The sequence below is a fragment of the Ursus arctos genome, unplaced genomic scaffold (assembly GCF_023065955.2).
Source record: "Ursus arctos isolate Adak ecotype North America unplaced genomic scaffold, UrsArc2.0 scaffold_7, whole genome shotgun sequence".
Taxonomy (NCBI): Eukaryota; Metazoa; Chordata; class Mammalia; order Carnivora; family Ursidae; genus Ursus; species Ursus arctos.
The window spans coordinates 78834898-78859077 of NW_026623089.1; the positions used below are offsets into that span (position 1 = coordinate 78834898).

Sequence of the window (24180 nt, forward strand, 5' to 3'; positions counted from 1 at the left end):
ATCTAAATCTGATTTATCTGTGCAGTTTCCACTTTCACTTCTGTTTATTTGCCTCGGAGAAAATAGTCCTACTTAAAAGCCCCCCCCCCTTTTTTTTAAGATCTTACTTATTTATTTTAGAGACAGGAGAGGGAGAGAGAGAATCCTCAAGCAGACTCCCTGCTGAGCCTGATGCAGGGCTCGATCCCACCACCAAGATCGTGACCTGAGCCAAAAGCAAGAGTCCAAGGCTTAACCAACCAAGCCACCCAGGCGCCCCTAAAAGCCTTTAAACCCAAATGCTGATGTGATTCTTCCTGCTACAGAGGGAAGGAGGGAAGGAGGGCAGAAGGGAGAAAGAGAATGATGTAGAGAGAAGGAAAAAAAGAAGAAAGGGAGGGGAGGCAAGAGGGAAGGAGGAAGAGATTGAGAGAAAAAAAAGCAAACCCTTCGGGTTGGTACACAACGATGAGTGGTAATTTCTCTTTCTCTGGAATAAAGAAGTTAATCCCCCCCCCCTTTTTTTTTTAACCAGAGGGCCAGGAATGAGGAAGTGGCAAGATGACCAATGTCTTTTAAATTAGATTTTTAGCTTGTAACTTTTTATATTAAATTACTGAAAATTCCATGAAATGTGGTCTTGCCACTAGGCAAGAAAAGAAATGACCTGATCCAAGGAACGCTCCAGCACACAGAAGAAAGGCAGTACAGAGTGGTGATGGACAGTAGTATCTTGAATCCAATGATCTCCAAGGAAATCTCATGCCAGCAATTACTACCTATGTGAATTTAGCTAATGTACTAGCCTCTCTGTGCCTCAGTTTCTCATTCTGCAAGACAAACAAAAAGGAGATAATAATACTAGTTAACGTACCAATAAATTGTTTAGTGGATTAAATAAGTTAATTCATATAAACTGCTTTTAAAAGCTCCTGACATAAAGTTATTTTCAAAAATTATTATTATACAGGAACCATACTAAAAATGATAGTGGGGTGCCTGGGTGGCTCAGTTGGTTGAATGACTAACTCTTGATTTCAGCTCAGGTCATGATCTCAGGGTCATGAGATCAAGCCCCGGATCATCCTCTGTGCTCAGTAGGGATTCAGCCTGAGATTCTCTCTCTCCTTCTGTCCCTCCCTGCCCCAACCTGCTCACACATGCTCTCTAATAAATACATAAAATCTTTTTAAAAATGATAGCTGTTATTATTTTCATTGAATTTTATTTTTTCATGATAAATGTTACTAATAATAGCACTTTGATTGCTGGTGACAGGAATAAGAGACAGATGAATATTCAAAGCAGAAAAAATGTATTCCTGAAAGAAACATGATTTTATGGACTGGACTTTCTGGTATAGCCATGGTTCTGCTCTGTTACTATGAGTGCGTGACCATCGTGGCCTGCCAGAATCATTTACAACAGAAAGACCAATATCATTTCTCTGCAAAGGTTATATCTGAAAAAGAAATCCACTTGAATAATATAGCAGCACGTGGAGATTGCGTGAGCTGGGCTCTGTGACCCTCAGTTGAGTTAGAATCTAACAATATTATCAGGTATCTCAGATATGCCAAATATTTTAAGTTCTCTTTCAGAAACTAAGCCTGGAAATCTGCCCTTAAATTCGAGGACTGAGCTGTGAAATAGAAAGCAGAGTGCCAAGATATTTTTTTGTTGAGCAGTTAAACTAAATGTCAGCCAAGAAGCAAAACAAAAGAGCAAACTGAGCTGATCCTCTGGAGAGGAGTGTTGGGTTATTTCTACAGACGTTGTTATTCAGAGCTCCTTTGAAAAGGCTAAGAATTCAAGCTTACCCAATTAGTACCGAAATAGGTACTGTTCATGTTTGAAATGTTTATGAAGGAAGGGTATAACAAGCAGCTTGCTGTGCAATTTAAGAGACAACAGGAATTAAGCCATTGGAAATGATTTGATGATTCATGGTATCACCTTCAAACTCATTAGAAGAACATTTCAGAGCAAAGGGCAGTCAAAGAATGACTCAAAAAAGTTAAACCAGGCAAGAGGGAAAGAGTCTAGAGAGATGAAAAGTGGGGACATCACAGGTGTGGGAAACAAGGACACAGGCAGAGAAATAGGAATTAAATCTGTCCAGTGATGTGCTTCTCCAAATGTGAATTTGGAGTAACCTATCTCAGAACCACGCAGGGGTACTAATTAAAAACGCAGTTCTTAAAAATAAATAAATAAAAAATAAAAATAAAAATGCAGCTCTTGAGTCTCTACTTTACCTTAGAATCAGAATCTCTGAGGGACAGGGTTGAAGATCCCAGTATTTTTCACAAATACAAACAAGGATCAGAAAGAGTTTGTGAAAGGGAGTGGATGGAACTAACATGGCAAGGCTATTGGGCCACTGTGGTTGCTGCTTCTTTTTGTTTTCAACACTTCATTGAGATATAACTTGTATATTGTAATGTAGTTACGTGCTATAAGAGTACAAGGCATGACCTTTGATAAATAAACCCACATAACTGCTGTAAGATTGGTCTTTTTTAAAAAAAAAAGATTTTATTTATTTGAGAGGGAGAGAGAGAATGCAAAAGTGTGGGGGAGGGGCAGAGGGAGAGGGAGAAGCAGATAACCCACTGAGCAGGGAGCCCAACGCGGGGCTTGATCACAGGACCCTGAGATCATGACCTGAGCCAAAGGCAGACGCTTAATTGACTGAGCCACCCAGGTGGCTTGCCATAAGATCAGTCTTAATATTAAATATTTATCACCCTAGAAAATTTCTTTTTTCCTTGCCGCCTAGCCCCAAATCACCCTCAATCTGATTTCTGTCACTATATATTAGTATTGATTTTTGTCTAAAATTTCATATAAATATAATTATTCTATATACTCCTTTGTATGTGACTTCTTTCTTTTGCTCAAAATCATGTGTTTGAGTTTTATCTATGTGGTTATGTGTATCAGCTGTTTTTTCCCTTTTTATTGCTAAGGAGTATTTCATTGGACCGACGTACTGTATCGACAGTCTGTACCCATTCCATATTTGGGTTATGACTGGTTGGGGTTTATTATTAATACACATGCTATGAATATTTGTTTACAAATCTTCTAGATAACATATGTTCTCTTTTCTCTTGGTAAATACCTAGGGGTGGAAATACTGAGTCATGTGGAAATTGTATGTCATATATTTAATTCTATAAGACTATGTAAGACAATACTAAATTGTTTTATCCAGTGCTTTTTCCATTTTACACTTCTACAAGTGAAGAAATCATGAGCATTCCAGTTGTTCAATGTCCTTGCCAACCATTGCTCTTTTTAATTCTAGCTATTGCAGTGGGCGAAAAGAGTTATCTCATTGTAATCTTAATTTGAATTTCCCTGATGATGAAAGATACAGAGCACCCCTTCATGTACTTACTAGTCATTCATACGCTTTCTTTTGTTCAAAGCTTTTGTCCATTTTATTATTGGCTATTTGACTTCTTATTGAGTTGTAAGAGATCTTAATGTATTCTGGACAAAATTTCTTTGTCAGATTTTTGTTTTACAAATATTTACTCAAAGCCAATGGCCTGACATTTAAATTTCTTAATGTTGTCTTTTCAGCAGTACAGTTTTTATTTCAATAAGATCCAATTTATCATTTTTGTCTTTCATGCTTTTTGTGTCCTAAGATATCTTTGCTACCCTGCGGTCACAAAGATTCCCTGTGTTTTTGTTTAAACTTTATAGTTTTTGCTTTTATGTTTAGGCCAATAATTTACTTTTAACTTTTGCAAATGGTGCTAGTTAAGGGTTGAACTTGACTTTTTTTCTCAGTTCTAGTACCATTTTTGCAAATAGAATTCTTTGCCATTGAATTATAAGCTTTGCCCAAAATCACTTGACTCTTTGTGTATGTGTATAGTTGCGCACCAATTGTTGTATTGTACTGGATATTTATCATGTGACACTGCCACACAGTCAGTGTTGATTACTGCAACTTGCAAATCTTGAAATCAGGTAATGTCAGTCATCCGACTTCATTTCTTTTGCAAATATGTGTTGGCTATTTAGGTCACTTTAGAATATAATGTAAATTTATCTTGGCCTCATAAAATGAGTTGGAAAGAGTTTCTTCCTTTACTTTTTCTTTTTTCTTTTTCTTTTTTTTTTCTTTTTTTTTTTGCTTAATTATAATAATCTCTTCCTTATTTGTTAAATAGGATATTCACTAAGGAAACCATTGGGTTTCTTTTTATTTTTACTCCTACGTCTTTTTTTTAAAGAAATTCTTTTAAAATTTTATTTATTTGTTTGTTTGTTTGTTTATCTAAAAGAGACTGTGGGGGGGTAGAAAGGCAGAGGGAGAGAGAATCTTAAGCAGGCTCCACACTCAGCAGGGAGCCCAACGTGGATCATGACCTGAGCTGAAATCAAGAGTCTAAAGTTTAACCCACTGAGTCACCCAGGCATGCCTATTCATAAGTTTTTTTAAGGATCAAAGTAGAACATGACCCAATTAAAAATATATTTTTTTTAACTAATCAAACTAATACTTAGTAGTCAAGATACTCAGAAGTGGGATTTTTGTTTGTATGTGTGTAAATGCTTCTGAAAACAAATTCAATTTCTTTAATAGAATAAGGCTCATCAAATGTTCTATTTTTTCTTGAAACAGAAATTATTGAAGTTGTGTTTTTCAAAGAATTTTTCCATTTTATCTAATTTATCAAATTAATTGGCATGTAAATTTCTTCATATACCCTTCTTACAATTTTATTATTTGTGATATTGTTCATGATATTCATTCTTTAATTTCTGATTCTGGTACTTTATATAACTCTGTTTTTTTCTTGATTAATCTTCCTAGTGCTTATCAATTTTATAAATCTTTCCAAAGGATCAACTTTGGGGGTCAGTTGATTTTCTCTAATATTCTTTGTGTTTTATTTTATTGATTATTTCCTCCTATATTTATTACTTCTTTTCTCCTACTTACTATAGGCTTTTCTTTGTTTACTTAATAAGGTAGAAACTTGTAGTATTGATTGTGAGCTTTTCTCTCTCCTAATAAAAGTTAATATACATCATTATATGTTATAAGTTAACATAATCATATTACATATTACTAATTTTGACATGGAGTATTTTTTATTCACTCAATTGCAAATATTTTCCTAAGAAAGCTTTGGAAACACAGAAAGGCCAGTTACTATGTCTTGCTCTGAGGAATCTCAGTCTCCTCAATGGTAAAATAAAGCTAATGATGGGGTCTTTGTACCTACCTGCATCTTCTGGCCAACTCTTAGAATTGGGGTGTGGATTGACTGAGAACGCTCCAAACATTGACATCAGCTCTGGTTAAATGGTTGCTTGATAAGCCTGACAATAACTATCATGAAGCAATGAGAAAAGTGGAATGAAGGTCTCTGTTTGTTTCTACTATTTTTTTGTTGAGAAATTGGTATCCTTGATGTCATCATCAATGTGTCCGTCAATGCAAAATGCATTACTTACAAAAGTTGCCTACATGTAATCTACATGCACTTGATGGAAAATATTTACACCCAATATGAAACAGAAAATGCAGCATGGCAATATTCTTTTGAAAGTCTCCTATTTCTCCCTGGCTGCCCAAGCTAGGGGGAAAGACAGAAAACAAACATTATTAGAGAAAAATTCTTGAGCAAGGGAGGACAGTCTTACAAGTAGTCCTATTGCTGGTATTACCTTTTCCCAACCAAAGCTGGGTAAGTCCGTAGCAGCTCTCACTGCTGTGGAGGCCATCTGCCTGCAGAAAACTTCTCAAAGATGAGGTTTCAGTTTGGGGCTACTTGTGTCATGTTAGTCTTCCCTTGATTATACAGAATTTTTTTTTTTTGGTGTAGTAAATAGAAAAATATATATATATGTATGTGTGTGTATATATATGTGTGTGTGTGTACATATATATGTGTATATGTATATATATCTGTGTGTACATATGTGTGTGTACATATATATATTATATATATACACACATATATATATATGCAGCATTTCCCAAGAGTGTTCCTTAGAAATATGGGCCATAGTATGCTTAATTGGTATTATTCAAACAATAAAATTTCAAGAGCAAATGAGATTGCAGAAAAGTCAATTATAGCAAAAGAGGGTCAGGACTGCAGGATTACACTGACCCTTAATTACAGTGTTGTAGACTAAGACTCCCAGAGCAAGTCATTAGCTAGCACGTGTATATGTGTGTACCTATGACAATATCGGTCACCCTAGGGGACATTTGGAAAGATGAAGACACATATTTGAGTAATCTAATGGTGGTTATTGACATTTAGTGGGCAAGAACCAGGGATGATAAACATACCATTGTATATAGTTTTTATATAAGATGTAAACTATGTGTATAGAAATAGTCTAACACATGCTTTTCTGTGAGCTCTTCTCACAAGTAGCATCTTCTGAGAGTCATGTTTCATAGAAAAGAGTGTGAAATACTGATTAAGAGTGATAATCAGGGGCGCCTGGGTGGCACAGCGGTTAAGCGTCTGCCTCTGGCTCAGGGCGTGATCCCGGCATTACAGGATCGAGCCCCACGTCAGGCTCCTCTGCTATGAGCCTGCTTCTTCCTCTCCCACTCCCCCTGCTTGTGTTCCCTCTCTTGCTGGCTGTCTCTATCTCTGTCAAATAAATAAATAAAATCTTTAAAAAAAAAAGAGTGATAATCAATATAGTCGATGTATAGATTATATGTATAAAAACCTAAAATACATATAATTTGGTTGATTAAGTCTGGAGACTGGAGGCCCAGGATCTCACTTTTAAGGACTGAGAGCCCCCAGGAATCTGTCATGGCTGCTGTCTTAGTCTACCATCTTCCTATACATTCGTGTGAGCCAGCAGCATGTCAGTATGAGATGTATTCATCAGGGAGCTGTCATGGAAACCAGTCAAAGAAATAAGGGGACTCTTGGGCTACCATGAAGGAGAAGTGTCTAAATCAGGCAGCCTCACTGGACAATTATAGGTAATGTTGTGAGGCTCCGATAGGGCAGAGCAGGTAAGTACATCCCTCGAAAGTACAGGTAAGCACAGCCCTGGTGAGAAGCGTCTGAAGAGAGGCTGTTTGGTTAGAACCACTGACCGAAATGGAAGACAGAGACAGCTCTTGTCTGGGCATGTCACACTTCCCAACCCAGATCCAGCACACAGAGGTGTGAAACAAAGCAGCCCAATGGGCTCAATGTCATAGCTGCACAACACAGCCTGTCATGACTAGTACATTCTTGCGCCATCCCTTAGGACAAGAGCCCAGTTCTTCCTAGAGGCAGCACACGGTCCAGCTGCTCTGCAGGAACCCAGGCCCTAGAGGCTCTCCAGCAACCCCATTACTGAAGGGAGCTGGATGTGCTCTAATGGAGGGGCCCTTCCTGGCCGTGCTTGTAACCCAGAGGCCCAAATGCCAACCACCCCACAGAAACCAGAACATCTAAATTGTGAGTGCTTTGAGAAAAAAGACGACTTTTAAAATTTTCCCTCATGCCTTCCCATAAGATAATCCTGAATTAAGGACATAATCAACTCTCAAAGTTTACTGCACGAGAGGACCAATGAAGCAGGGTGAAATTGTCACTGATCGATCTATCACAGTGGCTAACTCTGAAAACAAACAGCTAAGCCACTCCCTCCGGTGCATCCCAAGGGCGCTGGACAGGTTGAGAGCATAGCTCTGGGCTGGGTTGCCAACATTGTTGCCAAACAAATTCGGATAAACTTGGCTTAAGAGAAGCCAATCACTCAAAAGACAAGGGTTTGGAAAAGACAAAAGGATTTATTTTGGGTGCCAGCAGCTGGGGGAGGTGGCAGGCTCCTGCCTTAACAGCAGACCTCTCTGCGGCCAAAAGGAACACCTCAAGTTTTATAGGAGAGTTTGGGGGGCTGGGGAGAGCAGGGAATATGTGCGGGAGAGCAGGGAATATGTGCAGGGGAGCAGGCAGACAGCACAGTCATGGATGGGAGGTGGTATGTGTTTAGTGTGTCATCATGGGCAGGGAAGGGGACCTGTAGGGTGTGGTCTTCTAGACATTTCATTGCTCTCAGGGCTTTTCTGATCCGGTGGTTGGAATGTTCTGGTCATTGCCAAAAGTCTTTGTCAACGCCTCAAAAAAGTGTGATAAGGAATCAGTACCATGGGTTTTAGTTAGAGCATAAGTTGAGCTGTCCTGTCTGTTTCTGGTTTTATCTGTTGGGGTCTACAGTTGAGCAAGAGGGCTCCCTGACAAAATGAAACCAGGCAAGAGAGATATAATGCAAAATGGTGAGTCAATGTGGGGTCATCTTTAAGATTAAACGATGTATTCATTCGGTCTTTTCACTCATCTATTTACTTGACAAATGTTTATAAGAACGGATGTAGTTTTGGATACATATATATAGGTGAGGTTTGATGGGGTCTGAAGCCAACAGCCAAGAAAGAATTCTTGAGATATTTTCGGTGCAAAATGGTGGTTTTATTAAAGCACAGGGACGGGACCCGGGGGCAGAAAGAGCCGCTGCTGCGTGCTGCCCCAGGGTGGTGAGGGGCAATTGATTGTATATTTTGGGGTTGGGGGAAGTAAAGATAAGGGAAGTTCCAAAAGGATTTTTATATGCTAAAGAAAACTCACAGTACTGGAGGCCTGGCCATTGTCAAGTTAAGGTTGTTTTTCCCTCTAGCAAGGCATTAGCATGAAGAGAGTCGGGAGCTTCCTGGAGGAGCATTACCCTCTGCCTGCCTCAAGTATCTGTCCATGGGCTGCAGGTTACAAGGACATTTTATTTTATCTAGGTTTCCTTCTGCCTTTATTTCCCGCATCAGGAGCCTACAAGCTAGGACAGTAGGACAGAAATGAGAACCAAAATGTATGTTTTCTCAAGGAATCCAGGTGGTCTAGTTGTTCCTCACATGTTAGAATGCATATGAATGATGCATTGGAATGATGGCTGAAAACGGAGGTCCCTGGCACACCCCCACAGAGTCTCATTCAAGTTGGCTGGGGTGGGGTTTGAAGAGTTTTTACGTTCTATGCGGCACCAGTCAGGCACATAGCAGCCAGAGGGCCCTGTAAGCCTATTCCCAATGGACCAAGTAGTTAAGAACACCACGCTCTGGAACATTTCCTTCAGAGCCTGGCAACAAGAGTCCTATTCTCAGGCAAATGACTTGACCTCTTTAAGGCCCAGTCTCAGCTGAAATAAAATGGAGACAATATTTCTTATCCTTTGGGATCATTTTGAGAATAAAATGAGACTATGTATGTCTGGCACCTAACTTGGCACATAATAGGTACTCAATGGATAGTTGCGTTAGTAATAATAATTATTACATTGGTGGTGTTATCACTACCAATGTGATTCACCAGAATTAAGCTGTATCAATCAATATGAGTTATAAATACATATATTACATGAATATCAGATATATATTTATTACATTGATCATATTAATTATAATATAAATTAATTATATTAATACATACAGTCAACAGAGATTATGACTTTGATGAATCCAGGACAGACATTCATGGAATTTTCTACAAAAATACTGGAGCATCCTCTGAAATATCCTTCCATTTGCTACAGGGTGAGAATTACCATCTGTCTTACACTGAAAAAAAAAAGCACATATTAGCAGATAGAGTGTGTTTTTCAACATAAACTGAATATCTTCACATTGCAAAGACTGAAGTAACGGGAGGGCTCCTGCAAAGTGTCCCCCTGTGTTATTTCTGCAGTTGTTTACTTGCTTGTTGCTTTTCAACTGAAGTGATTTCAAAGCCAAATGGGGAATATAATCATCTTTTCTCTCCCATATTTTTGACAATTTTCTATTTGAAAAGTAACTTCTTTCTTATGATAAAGTAATATTGGATATAAAAAAATTATAAAGCATGAAAAGTCCTGAAAAATGAGAAAATAATCACCCAAATATTCACTGTCTAGATATAACCATAATTGAAATTTGGTGTTTACGTAACCCAACTAACGTGAGTTCGCTGCTTGGTGAGTCGTTTAGAAACTACAGCAGCCGGGTTGTCGCACAAAGGAAACTTTATTTAGCAAATTAAGGAAATCTCTCGGAATAACCTCCAAAGCTGGGCCCCCGGGCAAGGGCGGTGCGTTCCTTGTATTTAGGGTTGGGATGAGTACTCGGACGGAGGAGCCTGGTCCTCGGATGTAGGGGCAGGGATGAGGCTGAGCAGGTCCCTAAGGCATGTGCACACTCACGTGTTCTGTAAATAGGCTTGGGCTCCTCCCTGGGGGAGATTTTGGTATTGTAATGAGGGAGAGGTGCCTGTGGGTCACCCCACGGTCCATCGGCGCAGGCGTGAGTCCGGGTTTGAGCTCACACGGGTTGGGGTGCTCTGGGCCATGGGAAGCTTCTTCTGGGCAGTCGTTATTGCTTGGGGTGTAGTTTCAGTTTCCATCACGGGATGCTGTGCCTGTCATGTTTTTTTTTCCAGAGTCAAGAGATAGTCTGGAAAAAAGAACTTAAGGAAAATGTGGGACAAATGTGGACGGGTACAGGCAGGTGGGCAGTCAAGGTCAGGTCTTAGGGTCAATCCTGTGGGTTTGGCAGGTGACAGTCTTTTTTTTCTCTTTATCATTTGTTTTATCATTGGGCTCAAACGATCTACACTGTTTTTCCCTTAATATTATGTAATAGAGAGTTCACATAACACATACAAACATACACTTCGTGGCTGGATAATACCATTCTTCCTCACCCATAATTTATTTTATCAATCTCTTTTTTGGTAAATTATACCATATTAAGATATATAATCAGGAATGATTTTATAATATTTATTTCTTTATTATTATGTATATTATTTTTCCTTTGGCTAGACTGCTAGAAATAGAATTGCTGAGTGAAAAGTATGAATAGTTTTAAATTTGTAAGTCATGTTAATAAAATTCTCTCCATAAAGGTTGTGCCAATGCTTACTCCCATGATCAGAGAAAAGGAATTAATTCATTTGATAACTAGAGATATTAAATGTGCTTTATTAATATATTGGCCATTATATTTCTTTCTCTGCAAATTCTACATTCCCTTCTTTTGTCCAGCCATCTATTGGAGACTTATTTGATGTTTATGCTTTACTTTCTTCTTTCCTTCCTCCCTTCTCTCTTTTCTTACTAAAAAATTCATAAGTTCAGATTTTTCATGCAATGAGTCTTGAATATTGATGAGGGAACAGAAGGCAAGCTGAGGACAAAGCAGAAATTGACACCCCGCAACCCCACCCCACCCCTGCCCACCATGGGATATACATGACATTCCTCAGGCACCCCTGGCTGCCCAAAAGCTAGGGAAAAGAAAAATAAATGGTTAACTAACAGAGATCACAGTCCTGCAAGACCTGAGTCTCCCTCAGTTTACACATGTCCTAGTGATTTACAAGGAAGCAGCTTTCTTATCAATAGGCTAACTTCCAGAGACCCAAATTCAGTTTCCTGGAGCCCTAACATTACCATCCCCTCCATAAAATTGAGGGAGGCTGAGGCAGAAGGAAATGTAAATAAAATGGAATTTCTTTTAAACCTGAAGCCCACTGACAAGGACTGTGATCATTCCTCCAGGAGACTCCCAACTGCCATGTTAGGGCCTCATTAGAGGGAGGGAGAGCCTTGGCTTGACAATAGCAAGGCCTCCAGTATCCTGTGAGTCTTCTTTAACATATGAAAGTATTTTCACAACCTCCCCTTTTCCTCACCTCCCCCAACCCCATGGTATATAATCAGCCACCCCTCACAACCCGGGGCAGCAGCTCTTTCTGCCCACGGGTCCTGTCCCTGTGCTTTAATAAACCACCAATTTTGCACCAAAGGAGTCTCAAGAATTCTTTCTTGGTCTTTGGCTCCAGACTCCACCCCACTGAACCTCACGTGTATTCCACAACCTCATCAAATATGAAGTCTATTGCTTGCTAAAGCACAACCCAGAAGCATGTTTCTATTCTCTCCTACAGTCGTATTATAGAAGGATTACACCAAAGTTCACTTGTAGAATTCTCTTTGATGACAAATATATTACTATTTCCTTTCCTAGGCAGACCCCAAATGTGGCAGCTTTTAGCAACAACATGCTGGATCCTTCTTCTTGGACCTATATATGGTTATCACAAGAAGGGAAGAATCACAAATCCTGAAGCTAATATGAATATTGTAAGTCCTTCATTAAGAAAAAAACATTAAGATAAGGAATTTGTAATTTATCATCACTTTAGATATAATTTAGATCTAATTGGTGTGCTTGTGTACAACCATTTCTACACTGACTGAATCTGTGCTCGCTCCCTTGTTCCCCGACATGGCTAAGCAGGAGCTGGAAGCTGCTGATCCAAACTTTGAAAGACTTGAGCCAGGTTGGGGCAGTAATATTCCCTTTCCTGGTAGATTGAGCTACCATCTGATGGTGGTTTCCTGAAGAGAAGTTTCGTGAGTTCACACTGATGACCTCTACAGAGTACCCTTGCATTCTCCCTAAAGTTTTTTTCTAGAGCCATTTCTTTAATTTGTGAGCTGTATCAGTGTTTTTCTTAATTTAATAAGCCAAACATGGTTTCTGTTGCTTATAACTGAAAGTATCTTAACATGCAGAAATTTATATCAGAAGTGGAAAGGAATAGAGTGGAATGGAATAGTGTTAGTCAAAAAAAGGAGAAGAGAAAGAAAGAAAGAAAGAAAGAAAGAAAGAAAGAAAGAAAGAAAGGAAGAAAGGAAGAAAACGAGGAAGAAAGAAAACGAGGAAGAAAGGGAGGGAGGGAGAGAGAGAAAGAAGAAAGAAAGAAAGAAAGAAAGAAAGAAAGAAAGAAAGAAAGAAAGAAAGAAAGAAAGGAAGGAAGGAAGGAAGGAAGGAAGGAAGGAGGAAGGAAGGAAGGAGGAAGGAAGAAAAAGAAAGAAAGAAAGAAAGAAAGAAAGAAAGAAAGAAAGAAAGAAAGGAAGGAAGGAAGGAAGGAAGGAAGGGAAGAAGGAAGAAAGAAAAAGAGAGGCAAATGATGATTTCCACCACAGGCTTAATTCCAATGGGATACTCCATACTCTTGCATACATTGTGCACCATTGATGTCCTCACCTATGTCAAGGTTGTGTTAGGACTTTAAGAAGAATGAAACCGTCACGGTTTCTAATCCATGTCCTGTGTTGTTCCTCTCTCCCCAGTAAGCAGCCCTAACCTCTTACAGGGCTGAATTCACGGTCCGTGACTATATGCCTTCATATCAAAATTTCCCTCTTTCTCTCAATTCACACACATTCTCTTCTTTCCTGGTCTGGGTGCTTTTGGGTTCTTAATTATTCTATAAAGATAATGAGAATAATAAACGTGTACAGAGCACTTATTTTGTGCAAGGCATTGTTCTAGATACTTTATGTATAGTCCTCAGAACCAATCTGTGAAGAGATACTAGTATTATTTTTATTTTACAGTTGAAGGACAAAAGGGTTAAATAACTTGCCCAAATTTGCACAGCTAAGAAGAGAAAGAGCGAGATTTAGACGCCATACGGTTTGTCTCTAGAGTCCAGGCTCATAACCACTGCTCTAACTAGCCCCATGACACGCACACACTTCTCGTGCGCCTGCGTCGGCAGGTGCGGAGCCCGTAGTAACGGCGTGCGCTTCGGAGCTAAACTCACTTAGGCTTTAGGTTTGTCTTTCTCTCTTCCTAGTGTCCAGTCTCAGATAGATGCTTCATCGTGCTGAAACTCCGTTTGCTTAGTCGTAGATGGGATGATCCCATCTCAAAGGCTTGTTGTAAGGATTAATAAAGCAGAGTGTATGCACCAGGCTCTATGCGGAAGATGACCAGTAAACAGTACTTCCCTTCTTGCCTGTGCATCTGTTCGGGACGTGTCTTTTATTTGGGTCCCCTCTCTCTTCTTTACACCTTTCCCTCTGCCCAAGAAGCCGACCTGTAAGAACTAGGTCAGCAAGCTCCCCTGACTTTGGTTTTCAGTTCGGTTCAGCCCACTGAAATCTTGAGCAGATCAGAAGGAGGGACGAGGGTGAGGTCAGATGATTCATTGCCTGGTTCCCTCCACGTGGTCACCTTAGGTGGGCTGTCTCCTTCCTCTCCATGTGGCCCTTTCTACCTATCTCATTCTGGGCCAGGTGACCACTCTCTCCCACCTCCCTTCAGGGTTGGCTGGCAATAGCTCACTGGTTACTAGCCCCGGGGTCCTACACAATCCCTCCTGGCTTCCCTCATTAGCTGACCATACAAATTTCTTTTCAAACATTTTGAGAGCGAACCCCAGGTGCATTAATACTACCAGGCTGGGCAAACCAGGATATATGGTCAACCTATCTCGCTTTTCCATGCCTCCTCATGCAACCTTCTTCTACAACCCGAGGTTCCTGCTACATTCTGTCCCAATACTTAGTTGAACAGTAGCTTGTGTAACTCAAAGTACTACATTGCACATCATGGACGTGTCTATTTTCCTCTCCTCTTTTCAGAGCCAGATTATTTCCTACTGGGGTTACCCTTGTGAAGAGTATGATGTCGTGACCAAAGATGGTTATGTCCTCGGAATTTACCGGATTCCTCATGGAAGAGGATGTCCCAGAACAAGTAGGATTTATTTTGTTGTGGAAGGAAGAATGCCTACAGCAGCGATTCATAGGTGTGCCGAGAGCAGCAGAGTAGCTGGGCAGCTTTTGCTCTGAAATAAGAAACTCATCACCTCCACCAGTCCTGCTCCATTTCGCCTGTAGGATCCTCTGGAGTTTTTCAAGCATTTAGATACACAGTTGGTTCAAACAACATGGGAGTTAGGGACACCGCTACCCCCACCACAGGGAGCTGAAAAGTCACATATAACTTTTGACTCCCCCAAAACTTAACTGCTAATAGCCTACTATTGACCGGAAGCCTGACCTATGACCTAAACAGTTTATTAACACATATTTTGTACATGATAAGTATTCTATACTGTATACTTACAGTAAAGCAGTGTACAGAAAAGAAAATGTTATTGGAAAATCATAAGGAATAGAAAATACAATTAGGACTGTACTGTATTTATCCATAAATTCCACATATAAGTGGGCCCATGTTATTCAAAGGTCAACTGTACACCTTTTAGTCTTTTTTTCTCCATCACTTTGTCCTTCCAAAAAAACATGGAAGAAAACCTGGTCTTGTTCTAGAGATACCCTCTTCGAGCTTAACAACAGAACCCCGAGGAGTCATCTTGGTGCTTTCTTCTCCCTCACTTCCTACATCCAGGCAATCACCAAGATCTATCGATTTTGCCTCCAAATTTCTCTCTCATCTGAAAGCTTCTCTCAGCTTCCATATTTCTCAAGTCCAGGCTTGGACATGATCATTATCCTTTGCTTCAGCTATTCTGACAGCTTTCCAACTTACTTCACCTGCAATTAGTTCTCTTCTTATTTATTTATTTGAGAGAGAGCGAGAGAGAATATGTGCAGGGGGGAGGGGCAGAGGGAGAAGCAGACTTCCCGCTGAGCAGGGAGCCCTATGTGGCACGGGATCCCAAGACCCTAAGATCATGACCCAAGCCCAAGGCAGACGCTTCACTGACTGAGCCACCCAGGGGCCCCTAAATCGGACCCAATTAGTGCTATACTAAACTTAATTAATGAGCCATTCCTAGTTCCCTACAACAGAGCTTGATCTCTGTTAAGAAAGGAGGAACCCACCTGGCAAGAACTGTTTGCTTTCTTCCCTCACATCTTAGCTCCTTTGATACTTTGGAGTCTTGTATAATGAAACTAGCCAGCATCAGAATGGTTAATTATGTAAAGAGAAAAATCTAGATTCTAGATAACCCTTTTACCTTTGTAAGTACTCATGAGAACTTTGTCTGCCCAAACTTTTACTTCCGTTCTGCCAGCCCGCTGCCGAAATGCCTGAGCTATACAGCCAACTCCACAATGAGAAGCTGCTGGGGGCTCAGGTCAGAGGGGGCCTACGCCTATGACTGCTCTTTGGCAATAATTTAGGAGAATTAGTAACACCTCTTCTTTCCGTTTCCTCCAAAGGTAGACTGAATGAAATAGGCTTTAGTTCCTTGCCCCTGGAAGACTGAAGGCTCTCTGGGACCCCGGTGTAGCCGCCAGATCTCCGGGAGCTGGTCTGGCCCCAGAGGGAGCTGAGGGGGTCCTGGGTTCCAGCATAGTAACTATTTGTAAAGGACAGGAAAATTGTCGCTCTTCTCTCTCTTGTCTGTGTCTCAACGCCACTTCCCCGCCTTCTTCTTAGTCAAGCTGTTCTACCTTGAGAACAGGACTTTTGTATCAGATTAACAATTTTACGTTGCATGACATTTCACTGAACATCTTGCATTTGCTGTTTTGCTTTCTGAAAATGTGAATGAAACTCTGCGGCGTGTGTAAAATCGAGCCCAGTGCCTGGCACTGGCTCAATATTCACAAATGGCATTTTTAATGTTTCTGTTATTATTTTTAGAAAAATGTAGTTTGGTAATCAGCTGCTTCATGAGACATCAAGCGTTATTGATATGAATAATTATAGAGAAATGATTTATTATGCTGAACAGTCTTTTATGTATTTTTTAAAGATTTGTTTATTTATTTTAGAAAGAAAGCGAGAGTAAGTGGGAGAGGGGCAGAGGGAGAGAGAATCCTGAAGCAGACTCTCTGCTCAGCATGGAGCTCAACACGGGGATCGATTCCAGGACCCTGAGATCATGACCTGAGCCAAAGGCAGATGCTTACCGATTGAGCCACTCAGGTGCCCCTATGTATTTTAATTCTAATTTAATTCTTATGACTACATTATGAGATAGCATTTATTCCTGCCCATTATACAGACAAGTTAACTGAGGCACAAGGGGTTAACGTGTAGCAGAACAGACTTTGAGCAAGAACGACCTGACTCCAGTACCTACAGAACAACGTAAAACATTACATATAATCCAAATTTTGCAGAGAGAAAAACAAGACAGGAGAAGACAAATAACTTGCCCAAGTAATTAGTTCACAAAGGACTCGAACCCAGGTTTGCCTGGTGCCAAATGTCATCCCTTCCCTCCGCTCTATACTAGAGGAAGCCGGGAAAGAGAATTCTCCTACGCACACTGAGGGTGTTCGGACCTGAGATTCTCGCTGCCCGTGTGTTTTCCAGCTCCGAGGCCTGTTGTGTATTTGCAGCACGGCTTACTTGCGTCAGCCTCTAACTGGATCTGCGACCTCCCGAACAGCAGCTTGGCGTTCCTTCTGGCAGACACCGGTTATGACGTGTGGATGGGGAACAGCCGGGGCAACACCTGGTCCAGAAAACACTTGAAATTCTCACCCAAATCTCGAGAATACTGGGCCTTCAGGTAAGGAGCTGTGTACTAATGAATATGAATGTTCGTGGACATGGACGAACACCCTTGGATTTTCCCCTTACTGTGCACACACAACTCAGGGAATCCACGAGAAGGAAACAAACATTTCTTCCTCTACCCAGGCTTTCTTCACAAGCCCTGAAGAAATGCCCTTATTTGCTGCATTGCTGTTTGTTTTAAAAACCTACTTGCTGGTGTGTGTGTGCGCCTGCAAAGTATATATGCAAAAAAAAAAAAAGTCAAAATGCAAAGGTCGTCTTTAGAAAGGTTATATCTAGGACTATCACTTTGTCACTGTGGACCCCAGAGGAAGCTTACATGGGGTGCTTGCTAAAGAGGAAAACTGAAACTGATCGAGAAGTGGGACAGGAAACAAGGTTCTGGGTGAAAATTTTGAGAACCAGACATTCATGATAAGCCAAGAGCAAGCCCCGGGTGAGTCTGCATAGGTGATACCTCCAATGTGTAATCGCTGAGCAGTGAATAAACCATAGGCTGGCGGGGCTGAGACCTGGCCCCCAAGCCGGGTCCTGGGGAAATAAAGAGAAATCCTGAGCTCAGAATGAGCGAAGAGCAGAGTTGCCAGCAGCAGCGCCTGGGGCACAGTCTGCTCTAGAAGCCACGCCAGCTTCATCCCAGGGGCGACCCCCCACACTGGCACCGGTGCTACGAAGTCTGCCTTGCAGGTCCCTAAAGCCATCTGTTCCTTGGCTTCATTGCTGCCTTATTCCTCGAAACCATTTGGCATTTCCTCATTCCACACCCCAGTGCCGCCGGGTCATGGCACGATGACAGGTAACAGGATGATTCCCTAGGTGAGCGTTTTCCCAACCACTCGGAGGAAAAGGTAATTGATAAATACGCAGATCACCAGGCCTCGTCCCTGGAAATTCTGATTCAGTCTGTCCAGGCTGACGCCTACCAGTCTGTTGGCTTTAGTCTGCTTTTAAAATAAACATTCCAGGTATTGTTCTTTTCAAGGGAGTTTGGTAAATCCGCTGTAGAATTAAGTGAGGTATGACTAGCCTAACCGGAAAATCCTCTCTGGGCCTCTGCAAAGCAGATTTCCCTGATTCTGGACCTTACCCGTGTTACTCTTACAATCCAGGGGACACCCTCAACGCTTGCGGAGATGCCTAACGTTCTATATTCACTCTAGTCTTACACTGACAAAAGCTAAGGATCTGTGTCTGCAATAAAGGTGTTTAAGCATTGCAGGCCTGACAATGAGATGGGGTTTTTTCCCCCCAATTTTGTTGTTCTTTCTCTTTGACAGCGTGGACGAGATGGCTAACTATGACCTTCCAGCCACAATCAAGTTCATCGTGGAGAAAACTGGACAAGAGCGAGTCTACTATGTGGGCCACTCCCAAGGCACCACCATCGGTGTGTTTGGGGCAGCTGGGATCCGGGAGTGTCAGAGAACCTTCTGCACTCATGAAAGGGGTCAGGGCTTCTTCCCTCTGTGCAGTGTCTAGCTGGAGGACTTGACCTGGGAAACCATTTCCTCGGACTGGTTTCTGAAGAGGAAATGAAACAGGACACCAGGGATTTCTGCTGCCCCAGGACTGAATTTGGAGACTGATAGATGAGCCCGAAGGGGAGGGACTTACGTCCGTGTGCACATCACACACGGTGGCCAGACACTGGCTTAGACACGGGGAAGGCCGAGATAAGAATGACACGGGTCTTTCCCTTAAAGAGCTTTCAGTCGAATGAGGACACCAAAAAGAGAGAAGAGAATTACAAATGGTGGAGATCATATGCCACAATGACTGTTTCTTTTAGTTCCCAGAGGTACTGGGGCCACGTTGACAAGGCCTAGAGGCACTTCACCCCCGTCCCTCTCCCCATGCAGCTAGACACCTCAACAGTACCCACAGCATCTCCACCAGGCTCTTTTCTACATCTGAATCCTGATCGGGTTTCTGGTGTAAAGTAGGTCTTTATAGGCTATGCATCTGACGTACCATCTCTCATTGCAACCTACAAACATTTGAGGCTGTTTATCCATGTTTTACAAATGGCTGAATTTGGAAATTCTTTCTAATGGTGAGAATGCCAAAGGATACCTTCGGTTCTATAATGTGTAAGTTAACCTTCAAAAGAATCATCCTGTGAGGGTGCTATTTTCCACATTTACAGCTTGAGAAAACTAAGACTTCCCACAGCTCATGAATGGGAAGCCAAATTATAGCCCAGTGTTGTCTGATACTAAAGAGTATGGTCAAGGTAGAATGGTCCTTGGAGTTTTCCTGGATATGCCCCACGATGGATGTCTGAACCCTTTCTGCAACACTCTCTATGAGTAGACTTAAATTCTCCAGGGACAGGAAAGTCACTGCAGTTCGAATTAGCCAATTGCCTCCTTGAGAAGTTTAGGAAATTCTTCCCTACCAGTGGTACTTACTCTGAGTTGCTTTTGTAGCTGCTGTCGTTGTTGTTTTTAATATGACTACTTTTACTATCATGTGCAATGACTGAAGAATTGTTTTAAGTCTATAAACTACTGTGTTCTTCCCTTTCAGCCTTCATAGCATTCTCTACAAATCCAGAGCTGGCTAAAAGGATTAAGATATTTTTTGCATTGGCTCCAGTTGTCACGGTGAAATACACCCAAAGTCCTTTGAAAAAATTCACAATTCTTTCCAGGGAAGTAGTCAAGGTATGTGACTCCTCCACGTTTAAATCCGTAGTAACTGAAACTAAAACGAAATCTATTTTCACTGATTTCAAGAGAAGAGAACCGTAGAAAAAATGGCATTTATAAGCTTCTGACACTATAAAAGATTTAAGACGTCCATGTAGATCTACCGATAATGTAATTTTACCGACAGGGTTCAGGGAGCTCATTCCGATGCCATTCTACCCTATTGTCTGAATTACATCAGGGGCTTCTGTCCTGTGTCATTCCTCACTCACAGATAAAGCAGATGTTGAGTTGATTAATTGATTTGTTTCATCTAGTAGGTTAAATTTCTCTCTAGTGGCCCTTGGTTTTTCAGGACCCATATGGAGTAGGAATTAAGATCACAGCATGGTGCCAGATGGCGTGGGGTGGGAGCCTAGCTAGCTGGGTAAATTTGGTCAAGACCTTAAATGTTCTGCAAATCATTTTCTTTACCCATGAAGTGGGGATATTAATAGTTCCTACTCATAGTGCTGCTGTGAGGATTGAGTTCAGACTCGTGAATCCCTTAGAACCAGGTCTTGCACATTATAAGCGTTTAATAAATGTCAGCTACTCATTGCTATTATGATTTGCCTAGAACATGTTTTCTCCCATCACTAAAAGTCCAACCTTTTTTTTTAAAGATATATTTATTTATTTTAGAAAGAGAAAGAGAGCGAGCATGAGCAGGAGGGGCCGAGGGAGAGGGGGGGAGAATCTGGAGCAGACTCCACACTGAGCACAGAGCCTGATGTGGGGCTCGATCTTACAACCCTGAGATCACCACCTGAGCTGAAAGCAAGAGTCGGATCCTTAACTAACTGCACCACCCAGGCGCCCCACAAAAAGTCCAACCTTACTCAACTGCCCACACGTCAACGACTCTCAGTCTGTCAACTCCTCAAAATCTGGGCAATATCCCAAACTTCAGATTCTCTCTGTGTACTGACAGCTAACTAATGTGATCAGTTCCTCAGCTGAAGTGCATTGGTCCATGGGGATTAGTCTGTTTTCCTCAGACAGATTGATATCCATTTAGTCCATGGCAGACTAAAAGCGATCGTTGCGTTCAGCGATTTCAATGAAAGTGGATGAAAGGGAAACCACTTTTATAGAAGCCAGGGATTCTGGTTTGTGAGAAATAAGGAAATTAGCCCATGGTGATTCAGTTCCATACCTATACAGCCCAGAAAGACACAAATAAATAAAAAGATACCCGGTGTCCACGGATTGGAAGGATTAATATCATTAACGTGTCCATACAACCCAGAGTGAACTGCAGATTCAGTGCTATCCTTATCAAAATTCCACTGGCAATTTTCACAGAAAGAGAAAAAGTGACCTAAAATGTGTTCAGAAACGCAAAGACCCCAAATAGCCCAACCAATTTTGTGAAAGCAGAGCAAAAGTGGAGGCACCACACTTCCCAATTTCAAAATCTATTACAAAGTTATAGTAATCAAGACAGTATCAGTAGGGAGCCAGAAATAAATCCACACTTAATGGCCAACTAATCTTTGACAAGGGTGCTATGAACACACAATGATGAAAAGACAATCTCTTCAGTACACGGTGTTAGGATAACTGGACAGCCACATGCAAAAGAATGAGGGGCGCCTGGTGGCTCAGTCGGTTAAGCATCTACCTTCAGCTCAGTTCATGATCCCAGGGCCCTGGGATCAAGTCCTGCATCCAGCTCCCTGCTCAGCGGGGAGTCTGCTTCTCCCTCTGCCTGCCACTCCCCCCGCTTGTGCTCTCTCTCTTTCTCTCTCTGTCATATAAGTAAATAAAATCTTAAAAAAAAAAAAAGAATGAAACTGAACCCCTATGTTACGCCACTCACAAAAATTAACTCAAAGTGGATTAAAGACTTACATTGAAGATCTAAAACCTTTATAAAACCCCTAGAAGAAAACATAGGGAAAAGTCTCCTTGACATTGGTCTTGCCACTGATTTTTCCAGATAAAACACCAAACGTATAGGCAATAAAAGCAAAAATCAGCAAATGGGACTAACTAAAAGGCTTCACCACAGCAAACGTAGCTATCAATATATTGAAAATGCAGCCTACAGAATGGGAAAAAATATTTGCAAACCATGTATCTGATAAGGGGTATTAACCAAAATATATAAAAAAGCTCATACAATTCAATAGCAAAAGAGCAAGTAATCCAATTAAAAATGGGCAAAGGACAAGAATGCACATTTTTCCAAAGAAGACCTGCAAATGGCCAACAGGTACATGGAAAGATGCTTAACATCACTCATCATCAGGGAAATGCAAACCAAAACCAAAATGGAATATTGCTTCATGCTCGTTAGATGGCTATTATCAAAAAGACAAGAAATAAATGTTGGCGAGGACGTTGAGAAAAGTGAATCCTTATACACTGTTGGTGGAAATGTAAGTTAGTATAGCCCTTACAGAAAACAGTATAGACAAATTGAAATGGGAAAATTTAAAAGAACATAAAAAAGTCAAAAGAAAATAAGGAAATATAGTCATTGCAACCTAGATGAAACTAGGGTACATTTATCTAAATGAAATAAGCCAGACAGAGAAAGACAGATACTGTACTGAATCACTTATATGTAGAATCCAGTATTTAAAAACCAATTTCATAGAAAAGGGGAATAGAATGGTGGTTAGCAGGGGCTGGAGGAGGAGGAAATGGGGGAATGTAGGTCAAGGTGTACAGACTACCATTTACGACATTTAATGTCTTATGATATCAATTATTCCTCAATGAAGTTGAAAATGAAAGAATGAGTAAAAAAATGGGTAAAATTTGTCAAGTTGTTTGAGAGATTCATTGAAATGATACATGTTTAAGCATCGTGCCTGGCCTGTAGCAGGTGCTCTGTAAGTATTGTCTAGTGTTATTAATTGAGTTTATTTTAGATTCAAAACCTTAGCACTTGGTGCTTCAGATCTCCTGTTTACCAATTGCTTATCCTCTCCACCTCTCCCACCCCATGTTGTGCCCCTCGGCATTTGTGTGCTCTGACCCATCTATCTTTTTTCTGGCCTATAGCATGCTTTGACCCTTTGCTTTTTACATGTTATCTATAATAGTAAGGATTGTTGGTATTTTTTGTCTGTCTGTCTGTCTTTCTTTTTTAGAGAGGGGAGGGAAGAGCAGAGGGAGAGAGAGAATCCCAAGCAGGCTCCACGGTCAGCACAGAGCCCAAGGTGGGCCTCCATCTCACGACCCTAGATCATGCCCTGAGCCGAAATCAAGAGTCGGATGCTTAACAGACTCAACCACCAAAGCACCCCTGGCTACATTTCTTAAAAAAAGAACCTGAGGCTCAAAGGGGCTAAGCACTCTGTTCCAAATGACCCAGCTAATGGGTGGTGGAACCAGCATTTGAACCCAGATCTGACCAGCCCATCTATTGTCAATGTTCTTTCTTCTGTGTAATTATTTCCCCTCTTTTCCAATGCCAACCTGAAAAAGTCAGTTCTGGGGAGCTGCATCCAGCCCATGTTCTGCTTGGCAAACCTTGTGACCTGGCATGGGGCCACGTACCCATGTACCCAGAAGAAGGGATACCTTCTTAAATTCACACAGTTACTGGAAGAGCTAATAGAAGTCTCCTGGGCTTTCTCTGATTGACATACTTCACTTAGCATAATCCCCTCCAGTTCCATCCATGTCGATGCCAATGGTGGGTATTCATCCTTTCTGAATGCTGAATAATATTCCATTGTATATAAAATAAAATAAAATAAAATAAAATAAAATAAAATAAAATAAAATAAAATAAAATAAATAAAATAAAATAAAATGTTAACAACAACAAAAAAGAAGTCTCCCATGCTGTTATATGACAAGCACGCCCCCTCCAGAACCAATTTGGAATTACAGTCTACAAGTCCTGTTTGCCAAGCTGTAGGAAAGGGCGCTATATGGCTGGCTGGCCTGCATTACTATCCTCTCTTTTTAGGTTAGGCTAAAGAAGCAATTATCCATGCCTGGGTAAACGTAATGGTAGTTTGGTCGCATCGCTCCTGCATGCGTGTAGAGGTAGCGTGAAGCCAGAGGCTGCCATGCTACTTCACCCTATATTTGGAAACACCAACTGTCAGAGTAAAGAACAAGGGCCCTTTATGGCAGATACAACCTCTTTCTTCACATCGTATTTTGATGGTTGGTCACGTCTACGAACTGACCCTTTCTATCCACATT

The 24180-nt window shown here is 41.2% G+C and overlaps 1 protein-coding gene across 1 annotated transcript in view; it reads left to right on the plus strand.

Annotated features, from left to right (window-relative positions):
- The window catches only part of LIPK (lipase family member K), a 44453-nt gene that overhangs the window by 8999 nt on the left and 11274 nt on the right, over window positions 1–24180 (plus strand). The window contains exons 2-6 of the mRNA XM_026503993.4: window positions 12041–12156; window positions 14452–14566; window positions 17108–17306; window positions 18592–18701; window positions 19844–19980. Coding sequence (XP_026359778.1) covers window positions 12052–12156; window positions 14452–14566; window positions 17108–17306; window positions 18592–18701; window positions 19844–19980 — 666 coding nt within the window. The 5' untranslated portion in view covers window positions 12041–12051. The remainder of the gene's footprint in view (window positions 1–12040; window positions 12157–14451; window positions 14567–17107; window positions 17307–18591; window positions 18702–19843; window positions 19981–24180) is intronic.